We start from the raw sequence: 18,925 nt of genomic DNA on the forward strand, positions 1-18,925 counted from the left end.
CAGCAAGTTAACTAGGTGGAGTTATCCTTTATATGACCTAGCCTTGGAAGTCACAAAGCATCACTTTCACTACATTCTATTTGTTGGAATGGACCATTAAGTATGGACCACTTTTAGGAGGACGGAAATCAGGCTCCACCACATGAAGGAAAGAGTGTCAGAAATGGCAGACATTAAAAAACTAAATACATATTATGGAGGCATATTTATTCATGCGGAATATGGTACTGACTCATGAATAGACAGGACAGTATAACAATTTAAAGTATAAAAGTAAACCCAAGTATATAGAAAACTTAGGACCTGAAATCAGTAGAGAGAGACTATTCAATAAATGTTGTTGGGACCACTGGGAAGCTTCTGGAAAAAAACAGACTTAATTTTGAACTAAGATTTTTTTATGTGTTTTTCTTTTGCCACCCTGGGAATCTTTGCAAAGTATGTGTTTCATGGTGGTATTCTACGCTTCTCTTTGTCCACAGGATAAAGCTTCAAATCCTAGCTGCTACTGCTGTTGGTTTAGTTGCTAAGTCGTGCCTGCCTCTTTGCAATTCCATGGACTGTAGTCCACCAGGCTCCTCTGTCCCTGGGATTTCCTAGACTCCTAAGCTATTTGGGATATTTGCATTCTGGTCGCTGCTTTTTATGGCATCTCCATCTTTTTTACCTGCTGAAAATGTAGGCTCCCCAGGACTACTATCCATTCTTTAAATAAGCTGGGATTAAGCTTTCATATTGGAGAAGGCAGTGGCACCCCACTCCAGTACTCTTGCCTGGAAAATCCCATGGACGGAGGAGCCTGGTAGGCTGCAGTCCATGGAGTCACTAAGAGTTAGGCACGACTGAGCAACTTCACTTTCACTTTTCACTTTCCTGCATTGGAGAAGGAAATGGCAACCCACTCCAGTATTCTTGCTTGGAGAATCCCAGGAACAGAGGAGCCTAGTGGGCTGCTGTCTATGGGGTCACACAAAGTCGGACACGACTGAAGTGACTTAGCAGCAGCAGCAAGCTTTCATACATAAGCTTTTCTTCATTCCCACCTTCCCCAAAGTATAGTCTGGTGTGATCAGTGATTGTAATCAGTCACTACTGGACCCTGAGGAGTATTTGTCCTAGAGAGGTCCTGGGTAATTGCTTTCTCTTTAATGAGTTCCTCCAGGATCCAGACTCCTCTGGGATCCAGGGCCCCTTAGGCCCAAGGATGTGCAGAATGGGAGATGTGAGAAGGGAGTTTTCAGACGCAGGTGATGACTGCAGGGGCAGATAGTGCCCCTTAGTGAATAAAGGGGAGCAGGATCTCAGGTCAGGGTCCTGGAGTCACCCTCACACTGGGCAAGTTGGGCAGATTGTGAATGAGCTGGTCACTTAGGGTCCTGATTTCCCAGGTTGTGTGATGTTCTCCAGCAGAGTTTTTCAGGTAGGATAATCCTCTTTACCTCTCAACTTCCCTTGATTTCTCCACATTCTAGAAATAATTTGACTGCTGTTTACCAGTTTCATTAGTTTTTTTTAATTAATGATAGAGTGTATAAATATTACTATGTATTATAACTCATAAGATTGTATTATTTCAATAGAAGACCTCTCTGCAGGTCAGGCATTTAATACAATGGTCCATAACCCTTGACTACCTACCTATTGGAATTATTTAAGGAACTTTAGGCGTCCCAGATGGTATTAGTGGTAAACAACCCACCTGCCCATGTGGGAGACATAAGAGACACGGGTTTGGTCCTTGGGTGGGAAAGATCCCCTGGAGAAGGGCATGGCAACCCACTCCAGGATTCTTCCCTGGAGAATCCTGTGGATAGAGGAGCCTGGCGGGCTACAACCCGTAGGGTCACAAAGAGTCAGACTGAAGCGACTTAGCATGCATGCAAGCAAGGAGTTTCAGATAGCAAGCCCCTCTCCCCAGAGGTTCTGATTTATATTTACTGGGGGAGGGTGCAGTAATCTATGCTTTTAAATACAGTATGGTCCACAGACCAACAAAATTGGGAATCACTGAATGTAAAATTTGTGCTCATAAAATACAGAATTTTAGGCACCACAGCAAAGCTGCTATATCAAAATCAGCATTTAAAAGGACCGCTGTGTAATTCATATATAAACTAATTTTTAGAAGCACTGCCCTTTGTGATTCTTATGGGCAGCAAGGACTGAGAACCAACAATTCACCCGCTGAAGATGAGAGGCATTGCTTGTTAATGGAGCCACTGGTGCTCTTATCCTAGATCTCTAGCAGCATCTGCAAGTGCCAGCTCTCTGGTTTGTGATTTCTAATAAAAATTCTTGCCACCAGAGATGAGCAGCACTGGTTTTCCAGGGAAACAAAATTCTGGAAAATCAGGTGCATGAAGCCTAACTCGATGCTTTCCGTTACTGCCACACCAACTAGCACATTTAAGTCCACATATAAAAAATTATTAATGTGGCTCAATTAAACAGCATCAGCAGGGTGAAATCCCAGCATCTGGAATTGATCTCTTTGAGGGATAGAACTTAACCATATTCCTAGCACCCCTTAGTTTTCTCAGCTCCGAGGCACACTTGTATCTGGAAAAAAACTGGAAGAAGTTCTCAGGGGTAGAAATTATTTCTTCCTTTTCTCCCCAAATTACTGAATGTATATGTCAGATTTAATTTTTTTTTTCATTATCGATATCCCTGAATCCTGTGGATATCAATAGAAGGAATACAGTGTGGGTGTAGATTCTGAATGTTTAGGATGAAAAGTAGAATGGCTGTCAGGGAACTCTGCTCAGTGGTAGCCTGAATGGGAAGGGGATTTGGGGGGAGGATGGATACATAGATATGTATGGGTGAATCCCTTCGCTGTTCACCTAAAACTATCACAACATTGGTTGTTAATTGGTTATGTGCTGTGCTGTGCTTAGTTGCTCAGTAGTGTCCGACTTTGCAATCCCATGGGCTGTAGCCCACCAGGCTCCTCTGTCCATGGGAATTCCCCAGGCAAGAATACTGAGGTGGGTTGCCATGCCCTCCTCCAGGGGATCTTCCCAACCCAGGGATTGAACCCAGGTCTCCCACATTGCAGGTGGATTCTTTACCATCTGAGCCATCAAGGAAGCTGAATCAATCAGTTATAAACCAAAACAAAATAAAAAGTTTAAAAGAAAAAAAGATTAGTACTGTTGGGATAGTCTAATACTTCCATGAGTTTGAGGTTACATCCAGGCATTCTGTAAAAAAAAAGTGTCAAAAACTAGTGAGCTCTTGTTCTGAGAGGATTAAGTAGGAGTAGATATTCTAAAACTACAGGTTTTCTGTCTTTAAAGTTAGAGGAATGCATGTCCCATCCTGAAGTATGGCCAATAAATATTTCAAAAAATGAAACATTGGCTAAAGTCAGGCATTATTCCAGATGCCGGCACTGCTGCAGTCGTGGAGGCATATATGCCCTTGCCTGCATGGAAATTACAATCTGGTGGGGAAAGACTGCTGCTGCTGCTGCTGCTGCTGCTGCTGCGTCGCTTCAGTTGTGTCCGACTCTGTGCGACCCCATAGATGGCAGCTCACCAGGCTCCCCCGTCCCTGGGATTCTCCAGGCAAGAACACTGGAGTGGGTTGCCAGTTTCTTCTCCAGTGGGGAAAGACAGCTGTAAACAAATAATACCCCTGGGCATTGTGTGCTATGGAACAAGCACAGGATGCTGTGGAAACAAAGCACTAGGTTCTTACCTGGTCTGGGATGACAGGAGGGTTTAGCTGAGTAAACACTGTTGACTTAAAAATAGTCACAACCTAAAAACTGAGTTACGTCTTATTTGGTGGGAATTTTTAGAGCTTCAGGCCTGGGAGACAGCATCTTAAGCGACCCTGAGAGAACTGCTCCGAGGAGGCAGGGATCGGGAGAAAGAATCAGGTTATATAGAAGTTTGCAACAAAGGGCAGGTAGTCTGAGCATCAAAAGCATTTTTGTAGGGCTTCTCTGGTTGCTCAGTAATAAAGAGTCTGCCTGCCAATGCAGGAGACACAGGCTCTGTCTCTGATCCGGGAAGATCCCACATGTCGCAGAGCAACTAAGATGGTGCGCCACAACTACTGAGCCTGTGCTCTAGAGCCCGGGAGCCACGACTACTGAGTCCGCAGGCTGCAGCGACTGAAGCCAATGCTCCTAGGGTCTGTAACAAAAGAAGCCACCACAGTGAGAAACCTGTGCACCACAACTAGAAAGCAGCCCCTGTTCCCCGCAACTAGAGGAAAGCCTATGCAGCAACGAAGACTCAGCACAGCCAAAAATAATTTTTAAATAAAAAAGTATTTTTGTGAATTAAAGAAAGTTGGACACGACTGAGCAACTTCACTTTCACTTTTCACTTTCACACATTGGAGAAGGAAATGGCAACCCACTCCAGTGTTCTTGCCTGGAGAATCCCAGGGACGGGGGAACCTGGTGGGCTGCCACCTATGGGGTTGCACAGAGTCGGACACAACTGAAGCGATGCAGCAGCAGCTATCTCAAGTAAAGGAATTTAGAACCGTGTATGGGAAGATGCAAGAATCTGGGCTCACTGAAATCATTCCTTTCTTATGCATCTTAGTTATCTGGATACCCAGTGTCCTGTGATTTTTCACATCTTGAGTTCTTCAGTGCTCACCATAGGGAGTAGCTGAAGCCTGATGGCTGCCAGGGCACAGGTATTGTTCTCCTTCCTGAGTGCCCCGGAGTGCTGGAATTACTGATGACTGTGACATCCTTGTTTACTGATATGGCAGGAAATATTCCATTTCCCAGTGGCACGTAACATGCCTGATGGATAAATACAGGCAAACCAGGTGAAGAGGGAGCCAAGGGAAGAAGGTGCTAGGCAGGAGGGCAGCAAGTGCAAAAGGATGGAGCAAGAAACTGTGACTTTTAATCGCAGGCTTGGTGAGAGTAGGGTGTGTGTGTCATAATGGGACTGGATGAAGATGTGGAGGCAAGGGTCAGATCATGAAGCGCCTTTTGGCCTTTGAAAGAGCAGTGAGAATCCACGGACCTTATGAGAATAATGATCAGATTTTTATCTTAGAATGCCACAGTGTAAAGAGATTGAAGGGGAGTAAGTATGGAAGCAGGAGATAAAGAGGCTGTTAAGTAATACAGACAAGCTATAATGTTAGCCTGGTCCAGGGTAGTGAGGGTTAGGATGGTAGTGGATGAATTAGAGAATTGAATGGGAGAATCTATAGCACTTGATAGAGTGGGTCCTGATAGTGACAGAAAGGAGAGACTGAAAGAAAACTCCTAGGTTTCTATCTTGGGCCTGGATTTCTTTTACTGAAGGATGATAGACCTGAAGGAGTGGATTGGGAGAAGGGCAGGGTAGGCTCATGAATTTCATACGGGATCTGTGGATGGCTGAAGAGGCTTGTGATATTCTGTGGGGAACATAATCAGTAAGCCAGTGATGAAGGTGATAAAAGTCTACCCATGAGCTTTAGATGGTAATGGATGCCAAAGGAATATGTGAGTTCTTCCAGGGCTGTAGATATAAAATTATGAGAATGGTATTTAGGAAAAAACCCAAGAAAACACCAGTATATAAGAGAATGGAGAAGAAACCAATCAAAGTGACTGAGAGTGAATGGTAAGGAAACTATCGGGAGAACCAATGTGAGCACATAGAATATAGAAGATGAGAGTGTTTTAGAAGGGAAATTAGAGTTAATATTCTTTTACATGCTAATTGATGAGGAATGAAGGAAAAGTCTGAAAAGTGGCTTGGATTTGGAGACATAGTGTATTTCTGGTTACAAAGTGTTGTTACAGATAATGAGGGTGAAATCAATCATTGACCACCAACTAACAGACATAATGTTCATTTTTATTCAGGTGTTAAATGGACACCATCATTTTCTCCTAAAGATACTGAACACAGAGCATGACAGGAAGAAACCAAACCATCATCTCAGAGTTCCTCCTCCTGGGCCTGCCAACTGAGCCAGAGCACCAAGGCCTGTTCTACACTCTGCTCCTGGCCGTGTATGTTACCACCGTCCTGGGGAACCTCCTCATAATGTTCCTGATTCGACTGGACCCCCACCTCCACACACCCATGTATTTCTTTCTCAGTAACCTGTCTTTCTCTGACCTCTGCTTCTCCTCTGTCACAATGCCCAAATTGCTACAGGACATGCAGAGCCATGTCCCGTCCATCCCCTACGCTGGCTGCCTGACACAAATGTACTTCTTCCTGTTCTTTGCAGACCTGGAGAGCTTCCTCCTTGTGGCCATGGCCTATGACCGCTACGTGGCCATCTGCTTCCCCCTGCACTACACCGCCATCATGGGCCCCAGGCTCTGTCTCTCCCTGCTGGTGCTGTCCTGGGTGCTGACCACGTTCCATGCCATGTTGCACACCCTGCTCATGGCCAGGCTGCATTTTTGTGAAGACAATGTGATCGCCCACTTTTTCTGTGACATGTCTGCTCTGCTGAAGCTGTCCTGCTCTGACACTCGAGTGAATGAGCTGGTGATATTTATCACGGGAGGGCTCATTCTTGTGACCCCCTTTCTACTCATCATCACGTCCTATACTCGAATCGTGTCCTCCATCCTCAAAATCCCTTCTACAAGGGCTATCTGCAAGGCCTTCTCCACCTGTGGCTCCCACCTCACTGTGGTGTCCCTGTTTTATGGGACAGTTATTGGTCTCTATTTATGCCCATCAGCTAATAATTCTACTGTTAAGGAGACTGTGATGGCTATGATGTACACCGTGGTGACCCCCATGCTGAACCCCTTCATCTATAGCCTGAGGAACAGAGACATGAAGGGAGCCCTGGGAAGAGTCTTTTACAAAAAGAAAACTCCTTTTTCTCTGTAATGGTAGAGCTGAGATTTCTACACAATTTTATTCAGTAGGTATATTGACATTAAAATTGGGATATTAACCCAGACTTATTTTTTCTCCAATGGTCTTTTGATTAAATTACATAGCTAGAAATTGCCAAAGTAAAAGCTAAAGTGGAGATATGTAGCTGCGAAGGAGGAAACAGACAGAAACCGGCTCTATCTTGAAAGCAGGACTCCAACTTGGGCCAGACTGTGGACTTTGAGCTATATGCCCAGTGTCTATGAAAACGACATACCAACTGGAAAGCCAGACCCCCGGAAGGAAGAGCCCCAGGGCTCCTACCTAGACCCTCTGAAGAATACCCTAATTATCTGTGTAACTGAATAGACTCATGCATTCTATTATGCTTATTGGGGTATGACCACAGACCTATTGACTACCTAGACTTAAGGCATAGGGATCACGGGTTAACTTTGAGTTTATCTTTCTTTTCCTTTGTTCAGACTAGTTTCAGGGAATTTGGGGAGGTGGGTTTGAGCACGTACACTTAAGAGTTTATAAGGTTTTCAGAAAAACTGGTCAGGGTCCTTGGTTAAGAGGAGACTCTGCCTTAGGCCCGCAGGTGTAACAAACTGCTCTCCACTATCTGCGTTGTCCTTCTGAATTTGTTTCCCGGAACACGAGGCTTCAACAGCTGGACTCAAAAAGGGGATGTCAGTGACCTGCAGGCAAGGGCTTTCTCTCGTTTTTCCCAAGTAATTCTAAGAAGCATCATTTAAAAAGTTTTACTTGATCTTTGTCTTAAGTTATTAAACAACTAATTTATGATAGGGCCCATGTGGGGTCTTATTGATAAGATGGCTCCTAATGTTGACCTTGCAAACCAAGAATAAAATCACAGTGATCTGCAAGACTGACCAAATTGCCCTAATGGCATCCTGTTATCTCACTGCCGCCTATCTTCTCAAAGCTGCAAGACCACCAGATTCTAGACCTCTGGCTACGTGACCATCCTTTCAGAGAATTTTTCATTGGTCGGGTGTAAGAAGGACTCCGTCAGAAAGGGAGGACACTTGTTCTCCTTAAGGCCAGTCACCCTCTCTTTTCCCTCTATTAATTTTTTTTTTCCTGTCTGACTGCCTGGCTTGCTCTCTTTTTCTCTGCATTCGCCTTACAATTTATTATTTTGTTTTGTTTTAAACCCAAACCCTGCTTTAAATAATACCCTGTCCTCTCAGGTCAAAACTCAAAATTCTCACTCCTCTGCTAAAAGAAGCTTTTTGTTATTGAATACAGATTCTTCCTTCCATCTTCTTCTGCAAAGGTTCACATTATTCTCTCTCTTAACCTTTTCTCCTCTCGTTTATTTTCATGACTCCATTGTCATTTTGACCTGACCTGAACCTCGAGTGAACTGTTTTCTTTGCTACAATAGTTTAGTTTGTCTTTACCTGAGAACTAACTCACAGTTGGTGTCCTAAGTTATTCCCTCAGGTATGGGGAAGGAAGCCAGAGTCTAGTTACCAGCCTCACTCTTCAAGGGTGTCTCTCTCTACTTATTTGGAATTGATCAACACACCTTATGGGCTTCCCCAGTGGCTCAGCAGGTTCACTTACGTAAAGTCCTCTAGGTTCATCCACAGCCTCACAAATGGCAGAATTACTTTTTTGTTTTAAGTGCTGAATAATAGTCCGTTGTATGTGTATACGCATTTAAAAAGTCCATTTGTCTGTTGATGGACCTTTGGGTTGATTCCAAATCTTGGCTATTGTGAATAATGCTGCAATAAATATGGGGATGCAGATGCCACTTTGAGGTCCTGAACTCACTTCCTTTGGATATACAGCTAATAGTATATAATGGTTCCAATTTCTCCACATCTTCTCCAACATTTGTTATCTTTTTTAAAAAATAGCATCCATCTCAACACATCTGTGGTTTTATCTCAATATAGTTCGATCTGCATTTCCTTGGTGATGTTGAGCACCTTTTCATATATGTAGCAGCCATTTGCATGTCTTCTTTGGAGAAATATCTCTTCAAATCCTTTGCCCATTTTTTAGTAGGATGATTTGTTTTTTAAATGTTTATTTGACTGTGCCAGGTCTTAGTTGCAGGTCCTTTCAGTCGTGGCACGCGAAGTCAGTGGCTGCATATGGGGTCTTGACCAGGTATCCAACACAGACCCCGCTGCATTGGGGGCATGAATCCTTAGCCCCTGGACCACCAGGGAAGTCCAGGATTATTCATTTTTTGATTTTGAGTTGTAGAAGAGTCTTATAAATTTTGTACATTTACTCCTTCTAAAGATGATGATTTGCACACATTTTCTCCTTTCCCACATGATGCCTTTGTAGTTTATTGATCGTTTTACTTCCTGTGCAGAAGCTTTAGTTTGAGATAAAATCAGAATGAATAAACCCAGGGGTTATTTCCACTTAATCACATTATATGATCTTTTAAATTTGCAGTTGAATTCAGTTTGCTAATATTTTGTTGACAATTTTGCATCTATATTTATCAGGGATGTTTGTAACGTATAGTTTGGGTGAGGCAGAAAGGAAAGACAACCTCAACAGAAGTAGGTTACCTTTATTCAGGCAAGGAGGAGCGACAGTCGGCCTAACGACCAGGCTGAGCGCGGAGAGGGATCAGGGAGGCTCCATATTTATAGGGAGGTTTGTGGAAGCGATAAGGGAAACATTAATCAGGTGGGATGTTTTGGGTATTCTTAAGTTGAGATGGCATTTGTAGTTGGGCAGGGGGTTATAAGTCTTCTGGGCAGGTGTAGAGGGTGGAAGGTTTCTGGACAGGGGGTGATAAGTCCCAGATGGAAGCAACCGGCCTGGAGCATCAGGGCGGGACCTAAAGTTCTGTTTTGTTTTCTCCGAAGTTAGATGATTCAGCAAGGGCCTTTGAAACTGTTGTTTTCTTTTCTAGGCCCAAGACTCCTTCAATGTTAGCATTCAGTTTTCTTTCTTGTAGTGCCCTTCTCTGGTCTTGAAATCAGGATAATGCTAGCCTCGTGAAAGGAGTTTTGAAGTGCTTCCGCCTCTTCAGTTTTTCAGAAGGATAGGTGTTGATTCTTCTTTATTAAGTTTTGGTGGAATTCACCAGTGAAACCATCTAGTTTTTCTTGTATGAGTTTTCACCAATTGTGTCTTTCAAGAAATTAGTCCTATTCACTGAGGTTATTAAACTTGTGGGCATAGAGTTATTCATAGCATTCTGTTATCATCCTTTTAATGTCCAGGGGATCTGTAATGATGTTTCTCTCAATTAGTAAATCGTGTCCTCTCTCTCTCTCTTTTTTTTCTTAGTTAGCTTGCCTAGGGGCTTACCATTTTTATTGATATCTTTCAGTTCAGTTCTGTTCAATCGCTCAGTCGTGTCCGACTCTTTGCGACCCCATGAATCACAGCACGCCAGGCTTCCCTGTCCATCACCAACTCCCGGAGTTCACTCAGACTCAACATCCATCGAGTCAGTGATGCCATCCAGCCATCTCATCCTCTGTCATCCTCTTCTCCTCCTGCCCCCAATCCCTCCCAGCATCAGAGTCTTTTCCAATGAGTCAACTCTTCACATGATAGTCAGTTTTTATTTCATCTATTTTCTCTTGATTTCCTATTTTCAATTTCATTGACTTCTAAGTTTTATTATTTATTTTTTCTGCATATGTTGAACTTAGCTTGCCTTTCTTTTTCTAGTTTCCTAAGGTGAAAGCTTAGATTATTGATTTTAGATCTTCTTTTCTAACATAAGCATTCAGAGTTTTAAGCTCCTCTCGAAGTTGTGTTTTTGATACATTGTGCTTTATTTAGTTCAAAATACTTTAAAATTTATCTTAGGCTATCTTCTTTGCTGCTAAGTCACTTCAGTTGTGTCCAACTCTGTGTGACCCCATAGATGGCAGCCCACCAGGCTCCTCTGTCCCTAGGATTCTCCAGGCAAGAATACTGAAGTGGGTTGCCATTTCCTTTTCCATATCTTCTTTGATTCCTGTGTTATCTAGAAATGTGTCTTTAATTGCCTAATATTTTGGGATTTTCTAGCTATCTTTTGGTTGTTGATTTCTAGTTTAATTCCTCTGTAGTCTGTGAACAGACATTGTGGGACACATATCCTTTAAAATTTTTTTGAAGTGTGTTTTGTGGCTTAGAATATGGTAAACCTTGGTAAATATTCCATATGAACTTGAGAAAAATGTATAACCTGCTGTTGTTGGATGAAGTAGTCTTTAGATGCCTATTGTATCCAGCTGGTTGATGGTGGTATTGATCAAGTTCAGCTGTGTTCTTACTGATTTTATGCCTGCTGGGTCTGTCCATTTCTGGAGGGATGTTGAGGGAGAGGTGTTGAAGTCTCCAGTTATAAGAGTGGATTCATCTACGTTTCCTTGCAGCTTTTTGCCTCACACATTTTGATGCCCTTTTGTTGGGTGCATACATATTAAGATTGTTATGACCCTTTACCATTATGTAATGCCTCTATCCCTGATAACTTTCTTTTCTCAGAACCTCATGTACTTTGAAGATAATTTTTGTTGAAAGAAAAGTTTACATACAATAAAATGCACCCTTTTAAGTGTGTTGCTCAAAGAGTTTTGACCAATGTAAGCACTCAAGTGACCTCAATTCTGGTCCAAATCCAGTGTTTGTCACCCCACCATTCCCTTCTGATCCTTAGCAATCAGTCATCCATCCTCTGACCCAGTCATCTAATGATCTGTTTCCTATCACTATAGATTAGATTGTCTGTTTTTGAATTTCATGTAAGTATAGTATATCATATAGTATATCCTCCTTTGTATTTTTTTTGTGATCTTTTGATCAGTATACTGTTTTGAGATACATCCATACAGTTGTGTTGGTAATGTGTTCTTTTTGATTTCTGAGTAACTCTTACAAATAATGCTACTATGAATATTTTTGTATATGTCTTTTCTTGCATATGTGTACATATTTCTTTTGGGTTCCCTGGTAGCTCAGTTGGTAAAGAATTTGCTGCAATACAGGAGACCCAGTTTGATTGGGTCAGGAAGATCCACTGGGGAAGGGAACAGCTACCCACTCCAGTATTCTGGCCTGGAGAATTCCATGGACTCTATAGTCCATGGGGTTGCAAAGAGTCAGACAAGACTTTCACTTCACTTATTTTGGGTAAATACCTATGAACAGGCAAAATGTTAGGATACCGAAAGAGGAACTCCCCAGGTCGGTGAGTGCCCAATATGCTCCTGGAGATCAGTGGAGAGATAACTCCAGAAAGAATGAAGGGATGGGGCCAAAGCAAAAACAATACCCAGTTGTGGATGTGACTGGTGATAGAAGCAAAGTCTGATGCTGTAAAGAGCAATATTGCATAGGAACCTGGAATGTTAGGTCCATGAATCAAGGCAAATTGGAGGTGGTCAAACTGGAGATGGCAAGAGTGAACGTCGACATTCTAGGAATCAGTGAACTAAAATGGACTCGAATGGGTGAATTTAACTCAGATGACCATTATATCTACTACTGCAGGCAGGAATCCCTTAGAAGAAATGGAGTAGCCATCATGGTCAACAAGAGAGTCCAAAATGCAGTACTTGGATGCAATCTCAAAAACGACAGAATGATCTCTGTTCATTTCCAAGGCAAACCATTCAATATAACGGTAATCCAAGCCTATGCCCCAACCAGTAACACTGAAGAAGCTGAAGTTAAACAGTTCTATGAAGACCTACAAGACCTTTTAGAACTAACATCCCCCAAAGATGTCTTTTTCATTATAGGGGACTGGAATGCAAAAGTAGGAAGTCAAGAAACACCTGGAGTAACAGGCAAATTTGGCCTTGGAGTACGGAATGAAGCAGGGCAAAGGCTAATAGAGTTTTGCCAAGAGAACACACTGGTCATAGCAAACACCCTCTTCCAACAACACAAGAAAAGACTCTACACATGGACGTCACCCGATGGCCAACATCGAAATCAGATTGATTATATTCTTTGCAGCCAAAGATGGAGAAGCTCTATACAGTCAGCAAAAACAAGACTGTGGCTCAGATCATGAACTCCTTATTGCCAAATTCAGACTTAAATTGAAGAAAGTAGGGAAAACCACTAGACCATTCAGGTATGACCTAAATCAAATCCCTTATGATTATACAGTGGAAGTGAGAAATAGATTTAAAGGACTAGATCTGATAGACAGAGTACCTGATGAACTATGGACGGAGGTTTGTGACATTGTACAGAAGACAGGGATCAAGACCATCCTCAAGAAAAAGAAATGCAAAAAACAGAATGGCTGCCTGAGGAGGCCTTACAAATAGCTGCGAAAAGAAGAGAAGCGAAAAGCAAAGGAGAAAAGGAAAAATATAAGCATCTGAATGCAGAGTTCCAAAGAATAGCAAGGAGAGATAAGAAAGCCTACCTCAGCAATCAATGCAAAGAAATAGAGGAAAAGAACAGAATGGGAAAGACGAGATCTCTTCAAGAAAATTAGAGCTACCAAGGGAACATTTCATGCAAAGATGGGCTCAATAAAGGACAAAAATGGTACGGACCTAACAGAAGCAGAAGATATTAAGAAGAGGTGGAAAGAATACACAGAAGAACTGTACAAAAAAGATCTTCACGACCAGATAACCACAATGGTGTGATCACTCACCTAGAGCCAGACATCCTGGAATGTGAAGTCAAGTGGGCCTTAGAAAGCATCACTACGAACAAAGCTAGTGGAGGTGATGGAATTCCAGTTGAGCTGTTTCAAATCCTGAAAGATGATGCTGTGAAAGTGCTGCACTCAATATGCCAGCAAATTGGGAAAACTCAGCAGTGGCCACAGGACTGGACAAGGTCAGTTTTCATTCCAATCCCAAAGAAAGGCAATGCCAAAGAATGCTCAAACTACTGCACAATTGCACTCATCTCACATGCTAGTAAAGTAATGATCAAAATTCTCCAAGCCAGTCTTCAGCAATACATGAACCATGATCTTCCAGATGTTCAAGCTGGTTTTAGAAAAGGCAGAGGAACCAGAGATCAAATTGCCAACATCCGTTGGATCATGGAAAAAGCAAGAGAGTTCCAGAAAAACATCTATTTCAGCTTTATCGGAGAAGGCAATGACAACCCACTCCAGTACTCTTGCCTGGAAAATCCCATGGACGAAGGAGCTTGGTAGGCTGCAGTCCATGGGGTCACGAAGAGTCAGACACGACTGAGCGACTTCACTTTCACTTTTCACTTTCATGCATTGGAGAAGGAAATGACAACCGACTCCAGTGTTCTTGCCTGGAGAATCCCAGGGATGGCAGAGCCTGATGGGCTGCTGTCTATGGGGTCTCACAGACACGACTGAAGCGACTTAGCAGCAGCAGCTGCTTTATTGACTATGCCAATGCCTTTGACTGTGTGTATCACAATGAACTGTGGAAAATTCTGAAAGAGATGAGCATCCCAGAGCACCTGACCTGCCTCTTGAGAAACCTATATGCAGGTCAGGAAGCAACAGTTAGAACTGGACATGGAACAACAGACTGGTTCCAAATAGGAAAAGGAGTACGTCAAGGTTGTATATTGTCACCCTGCTTATTTAAGTTCTATGCAGAGTACATCATGAGAAACGCTGGGCTGGAAGAAGCACAAGCTGGAATCAAGATTGCCAGGAGAAATATCAATAACCTCAGATACTCAGATGACACCACCCTTATGGCAGAAAGTGAAGAGGAACTAAAGCGCCTCTTGATGAAAGTGAAAGAGGAGAGTGAAAAAGTTGGCTTAAAGCTCAATATTCAGAAAACGAAGATCATGGCATCTGGTCCCATCACTTCATGGCAAATAGATGGGGAAACAGTGGAAACAGTGTCAGACTTTATTTTGGGGGGCTCCAAAATCACTGCAGATGGTGATTGCAGCCATGAAATTAAAAGACGCTTACTCCTTGGAAGGAAAGTTATGACCAACCTAGACAGCATATTAAAAAGCAGAGACATTACTTTGCCAACAAAGGTCCATCTAGTCAAGGCTATGGTTTTTCCAGCGGTCATGTATGGATGTGAGAGTTGGACTGTGAAGAAGGCTGAGCACCGAAGAATTGATGCTTTTGAACTGTGGTGTTGGAAAAGACTCTTGGGAGTCCCTTGGACTGCAAGGAGATCCAACCAGTCCATTCTAAAGGAGATCAGTCCTGGGTGTTCATTGGAAGGGCTGATGTTGAAGCTGAAACTCCGATACTTTGGCCACCTCATGGGAAGAGTTGACCCATTGGAAAAGACCCTGATGCTGGGAGGGATCGGGGACAGGAGGAGAAGGGGCTGACAGAGGATGAGATGGCTGGATGGCCTCACTGACTCGATGGACATGAGTTTGAGTAAGCTCCAGGAGTTGGTGATGGACAAGGAGGCCTGGCGTGCTGTGATTCATGGGGTCATAAAGAGTCAGACACGACTGAGCTACTGAACGGACTGAACTGACTGAAAATCATTCATAGGTTTAGTAGCTCAGTCGTGTCTGCCTCTTGCAACCCCATGGACTGCAGTCTGCCAAGCTCCTCTCTCCATGCGATTCTCCAAGCAAGAATACTGGAGTGGGTAGCAGTTTCCTCCTCCAGGGGATCTTCCCAACCCAGGGATCAAACCTGGGTCTCCTGCATTGCAGGCAGACTCTTTACCAACTAAGCCACCAGGGAAACTATGTTCTAATATAGATATTACCAAAGGTATTTCCAAAGCAATCATACCAAATACACACTTACAAGCAGTGTCTGAGAGTTTAGTATCTTCACATCTTTACCAACAATAATATCCACAACATTTTTTGATTAGTTACTATGATGAGTGCTTAGTGGTGTTTCTTTTCTGTACTTCTCTGATATCTAATGAAGTTGAGTATCTTTTCATATGCTTACTGGTCATTCAGATATTCTCTTTTGTAAAAACATCTGTTCAAACCTTTTGTTAATATTTCTGTTCAGTTCAGTTCAGTCTCTCAGTCATGTCCAACTCTTTGTGACCCCATGGACTACAGCACACTAGGCTTCCCTGTCCACCACCAACTGCCAGAGCTTGCTGAAACTTATGTCCATTGAGTCGGTAATGGAATCCAACTGTCTCATCCTCTGTTGTCCCCTTCTCTTCCTGCCTTCAATCTTCAATCTTTCAAATGCATCAGGGTCTTTTCCAATGAGTCAGTTTTTCACATCAGGTGGCCAAAGTATTGGAGTTTCAGCTTTAGCATCAGTCCTTCCAATGAATATTCAGGACTGGTTTCCTTTAGGATGGACTGGTTGGATCTCCTTGCTGTCCAAGGAACTCTCAAGAGTCTTCTCCAACACCACAGTTTAGAAACATCAATTCTTTGGTGCTCAGCTTTCTTTATAGTCCTGCTCTCATATCCATACATGACTACTGGAAAAACCATAGCTTTGACTAGATGGACCTTTGTTAGCAAAATAATGTCTTTGCTTTCTAATATGCTGTCTAGGTTGGTCATAGCTTTTCTTCCAAGGAGTAAGCATCTTTTAATTTCATGGCTGCAGTCACCATCTGCAATGATTTTGATGCCCCCCCAAATAAAGTCTGTCACTGTTTCCATTGCTTCCCCATCTATTTGCCATGAAGTGATGGGACCAGATGCCATGATCTTAGTTTTCTGAATGTTGAGTTTTAAGCCAAATTTTTCACTCTCCTTTTTCACTTTCATCAAGAGGCTCTTTAGTTCTTTCTTCACTTTCTGCGATAAAAGTGGTGTCATCTGCATATCTGAGGTTATTGATATTTCTCCTGGCAATCTTGATTCCCGCTTGTGCTTCATCCAACCTGGCATTTTGCATGATGTACTCTGCATATAAATTAAATAATCTGGGTGACAATATACAGTCTTGATGTACTCTTTTCCCAATTTGGAACTAGTCTGTTGTTCCATGGGGTTCTCAGTGGAAAAGAACTGACTCATTGGAAAAGACCCTGATGCTTTTGAGAGATTGAAGGCAGGAGGAGAAGGAGACAACAGAGGATGAGATGGTTGGATGGCATCACCGACTAGATAAACATGAGTTTGAGCAAGCTCCGGGAGTTGGTGATGGACAGGGAAGCCTGGCATGCTACAGTCCATGGGGTTGCAAAGAGTGGGACATGACTGAGTGACTGAACTGAACTGAACTGTTGTTCCATGTCCAGTTCTAACTGTTCTAATGTCCAGAACCAGTCTGTTGTTTCGTCTCCAGCTGTAATATTTCTGTTAAATTTTCCTTTTCTTATTGATTTATAGGAGTTCTTTATTCTGGATACTGCTCTAGATTACCATGTATGTTATATGTGTTGTAAACATATTGTTGCATTTTCACTGTTAATGGTATTTTTGATGACAGAATTTAAAAAATTAAATGCAATCCTTTTTAAAGCAATATATCCCTTTATATTGCTAGTGTCATAGTCTTTTTAATTACTTTGTAATAAAATTTTTTCTTTCTCCCAGCCCTGATGATATTCTATGTTATATATTAGCTTCATTGTTCTACTGAAAAATTCTTATTTTAGATCCACAATTTGCCTACAAATGATTTTTCCGTTTGGTATGAAGTAGTTATATCCCAAATATTTGGAAAGTAAGCAATACATTTCTAAATAACCTATAGTTCAAATAGGAAATCATAAGGACAATTAGAAAATATTCTGAATTAAGATGAAAGGACTGCTGCTGCTGCTGCTAAGTCGCTTCAGTCGTGTCCGACTCTGTGCGACCCCATAGATGGCAGCCCACCAGGCTCTCCCATCCTTGGGATTCTCCAGGCAAGAATACTAGAGTGGGTTGCCATTTCCTTCTCCAATGCATGAAAATGAAAAGTGAAAGTGAAGTCACTCAGTCATGTCTGACTCTTAGCAACCCCATGGACTCCAGCCCACCAGGCTCCTCCATCCATGGGATTTTCCAGGCAAGAGTACTGGAGTGGGGTGCCATTGCCTTCTCCGAGATGAAAGGACAGTATATCAAAATTAGTATGATGCAGCTAAAGCAGTGTTGAAGAAAAATTTATAAAACTTCTCAGCAAATTGGGAATAGAAGAAAATGTCCTCAACTTGATGGAAGAGCAACTTAAAAAAAAAAACTATAGCTAACATCATAGTTAAGGCAAAACATTGACTCCTTTTCTCCTTAAGATCAGGAACAAAGTAAAAATGTTTGCCCCCACTACTCTTATTCAGTATTTTACTGGAAGTCCTAGGAAGTGAGAAAGGGCAAGGAAAAGAAGTAAAAAGTATGCAGATTGGAAAGTAAGAAAAGAAATCATCTCTTTTTGTAGACAACATGATTATGTACGTAGAAAATCCCCAAGAATGTAATAAAAGTTTCCAGTAACTAATTTAACTTATTAAACTAGTTTAAATTATTAAATTAAGTGAGTTTAATAATATCATAGGTACAAGGTCAATATATTTAAAAATTATCTTTTTGCATATTAGTATATGAGGCTTCCCTGGTGGCTCAGTGGTAAAGTATCTGCCCACCAATGTAGGATATGCTGTTGCCTGGGTGCATATAAAATAGTATTAACATATTTATATTTATATCAACTAGCAATGAACATGTATAAAGTTAAAAGAAAACCTTTAAAGTACCCTACCCTTTATGATAGTATCCGACTATTAAATACTTGTGCTCCGTCACTCAGTCATGTCTGACTCTTTGTGACCCCATGAACTATAGCCTGCCAGGGTCCTCTATCCATGGAATTTTCCAGGCAAGAATACTGGAGTGGGTTGCCATTTCCTCCTCCAGTGGTTAGATACTTAGGTGTGAATCTTACACAATATATACAAGACCTATGTGGAAAATCACAAGACACTGATTGAAGAAACAATAGCGGTCTAGAGAAGTGAACAGACAGAATGTGTTCATGAATTTGAAGGCTAATATTCTTAAGAAATTGACTGTTTCAAAACTCAGCCAAGTTTAGACACAATTCAAGTCAACACACCAACAAGATCTTGGGGGTACAAACTGACAATCTTGTTGTAAAATGTATGTATAAAGACAAAGTAATTGAAAAGCAAATTTGACTTTGGAAACAAAGAACAAATCAAGGAATCATGTTGTCTGATTTCTAGACTTACTATTAAGATAAATAATCAAGA

General features: G+C 42.0%; 1 protein-coding gene across 1 annotated transcript; it reads left to right on the plus strand.

Annotated features, from left to right (window-relative positions):
* Positions 1-5,891: 5,891 nt before the first annotated feature.
* Positions 5,892-6,836, plus strand: LOC120866183 (olfactory receptor-like protein DTMT). The gene has a single exon (XM_040243744.1). The coding sequence runs from the start codon at positions 5,892-5,894 to the stop codon at positions 6,834-6,836; it is 945 nt and encodes a 314-aa protein (XP_040099678.1).
* Positions 6,837-18,925: the final 12,089 nt, after the last annotated feature.

This window comes from Oryx dammah, unplaced genomic scaffold (assembly GCF_014754425.2).
Source record: "Oryx dammah isolate SB20612 unplaced genomic scaffold, SCBI_Odam_1.1 HiC_scaffold_8, whole genome shotgun sequence".
NCBI classification, from domain to species: Eukaryota; Metazoa; Chordata; class Mammalia; order Artiodactyla; family Bovidae; genus Oryx; species Oryx dammah.

Excerpts from the sequence above, each read along its gene's own strand:
- LOC120866183 (XM_040243744.1), top strand. The coding sequence starts at position 5,892 with ATGACAGGAAGAAACCAAACCATCATCTCAGAGTTCCTCCTCCTGGGC.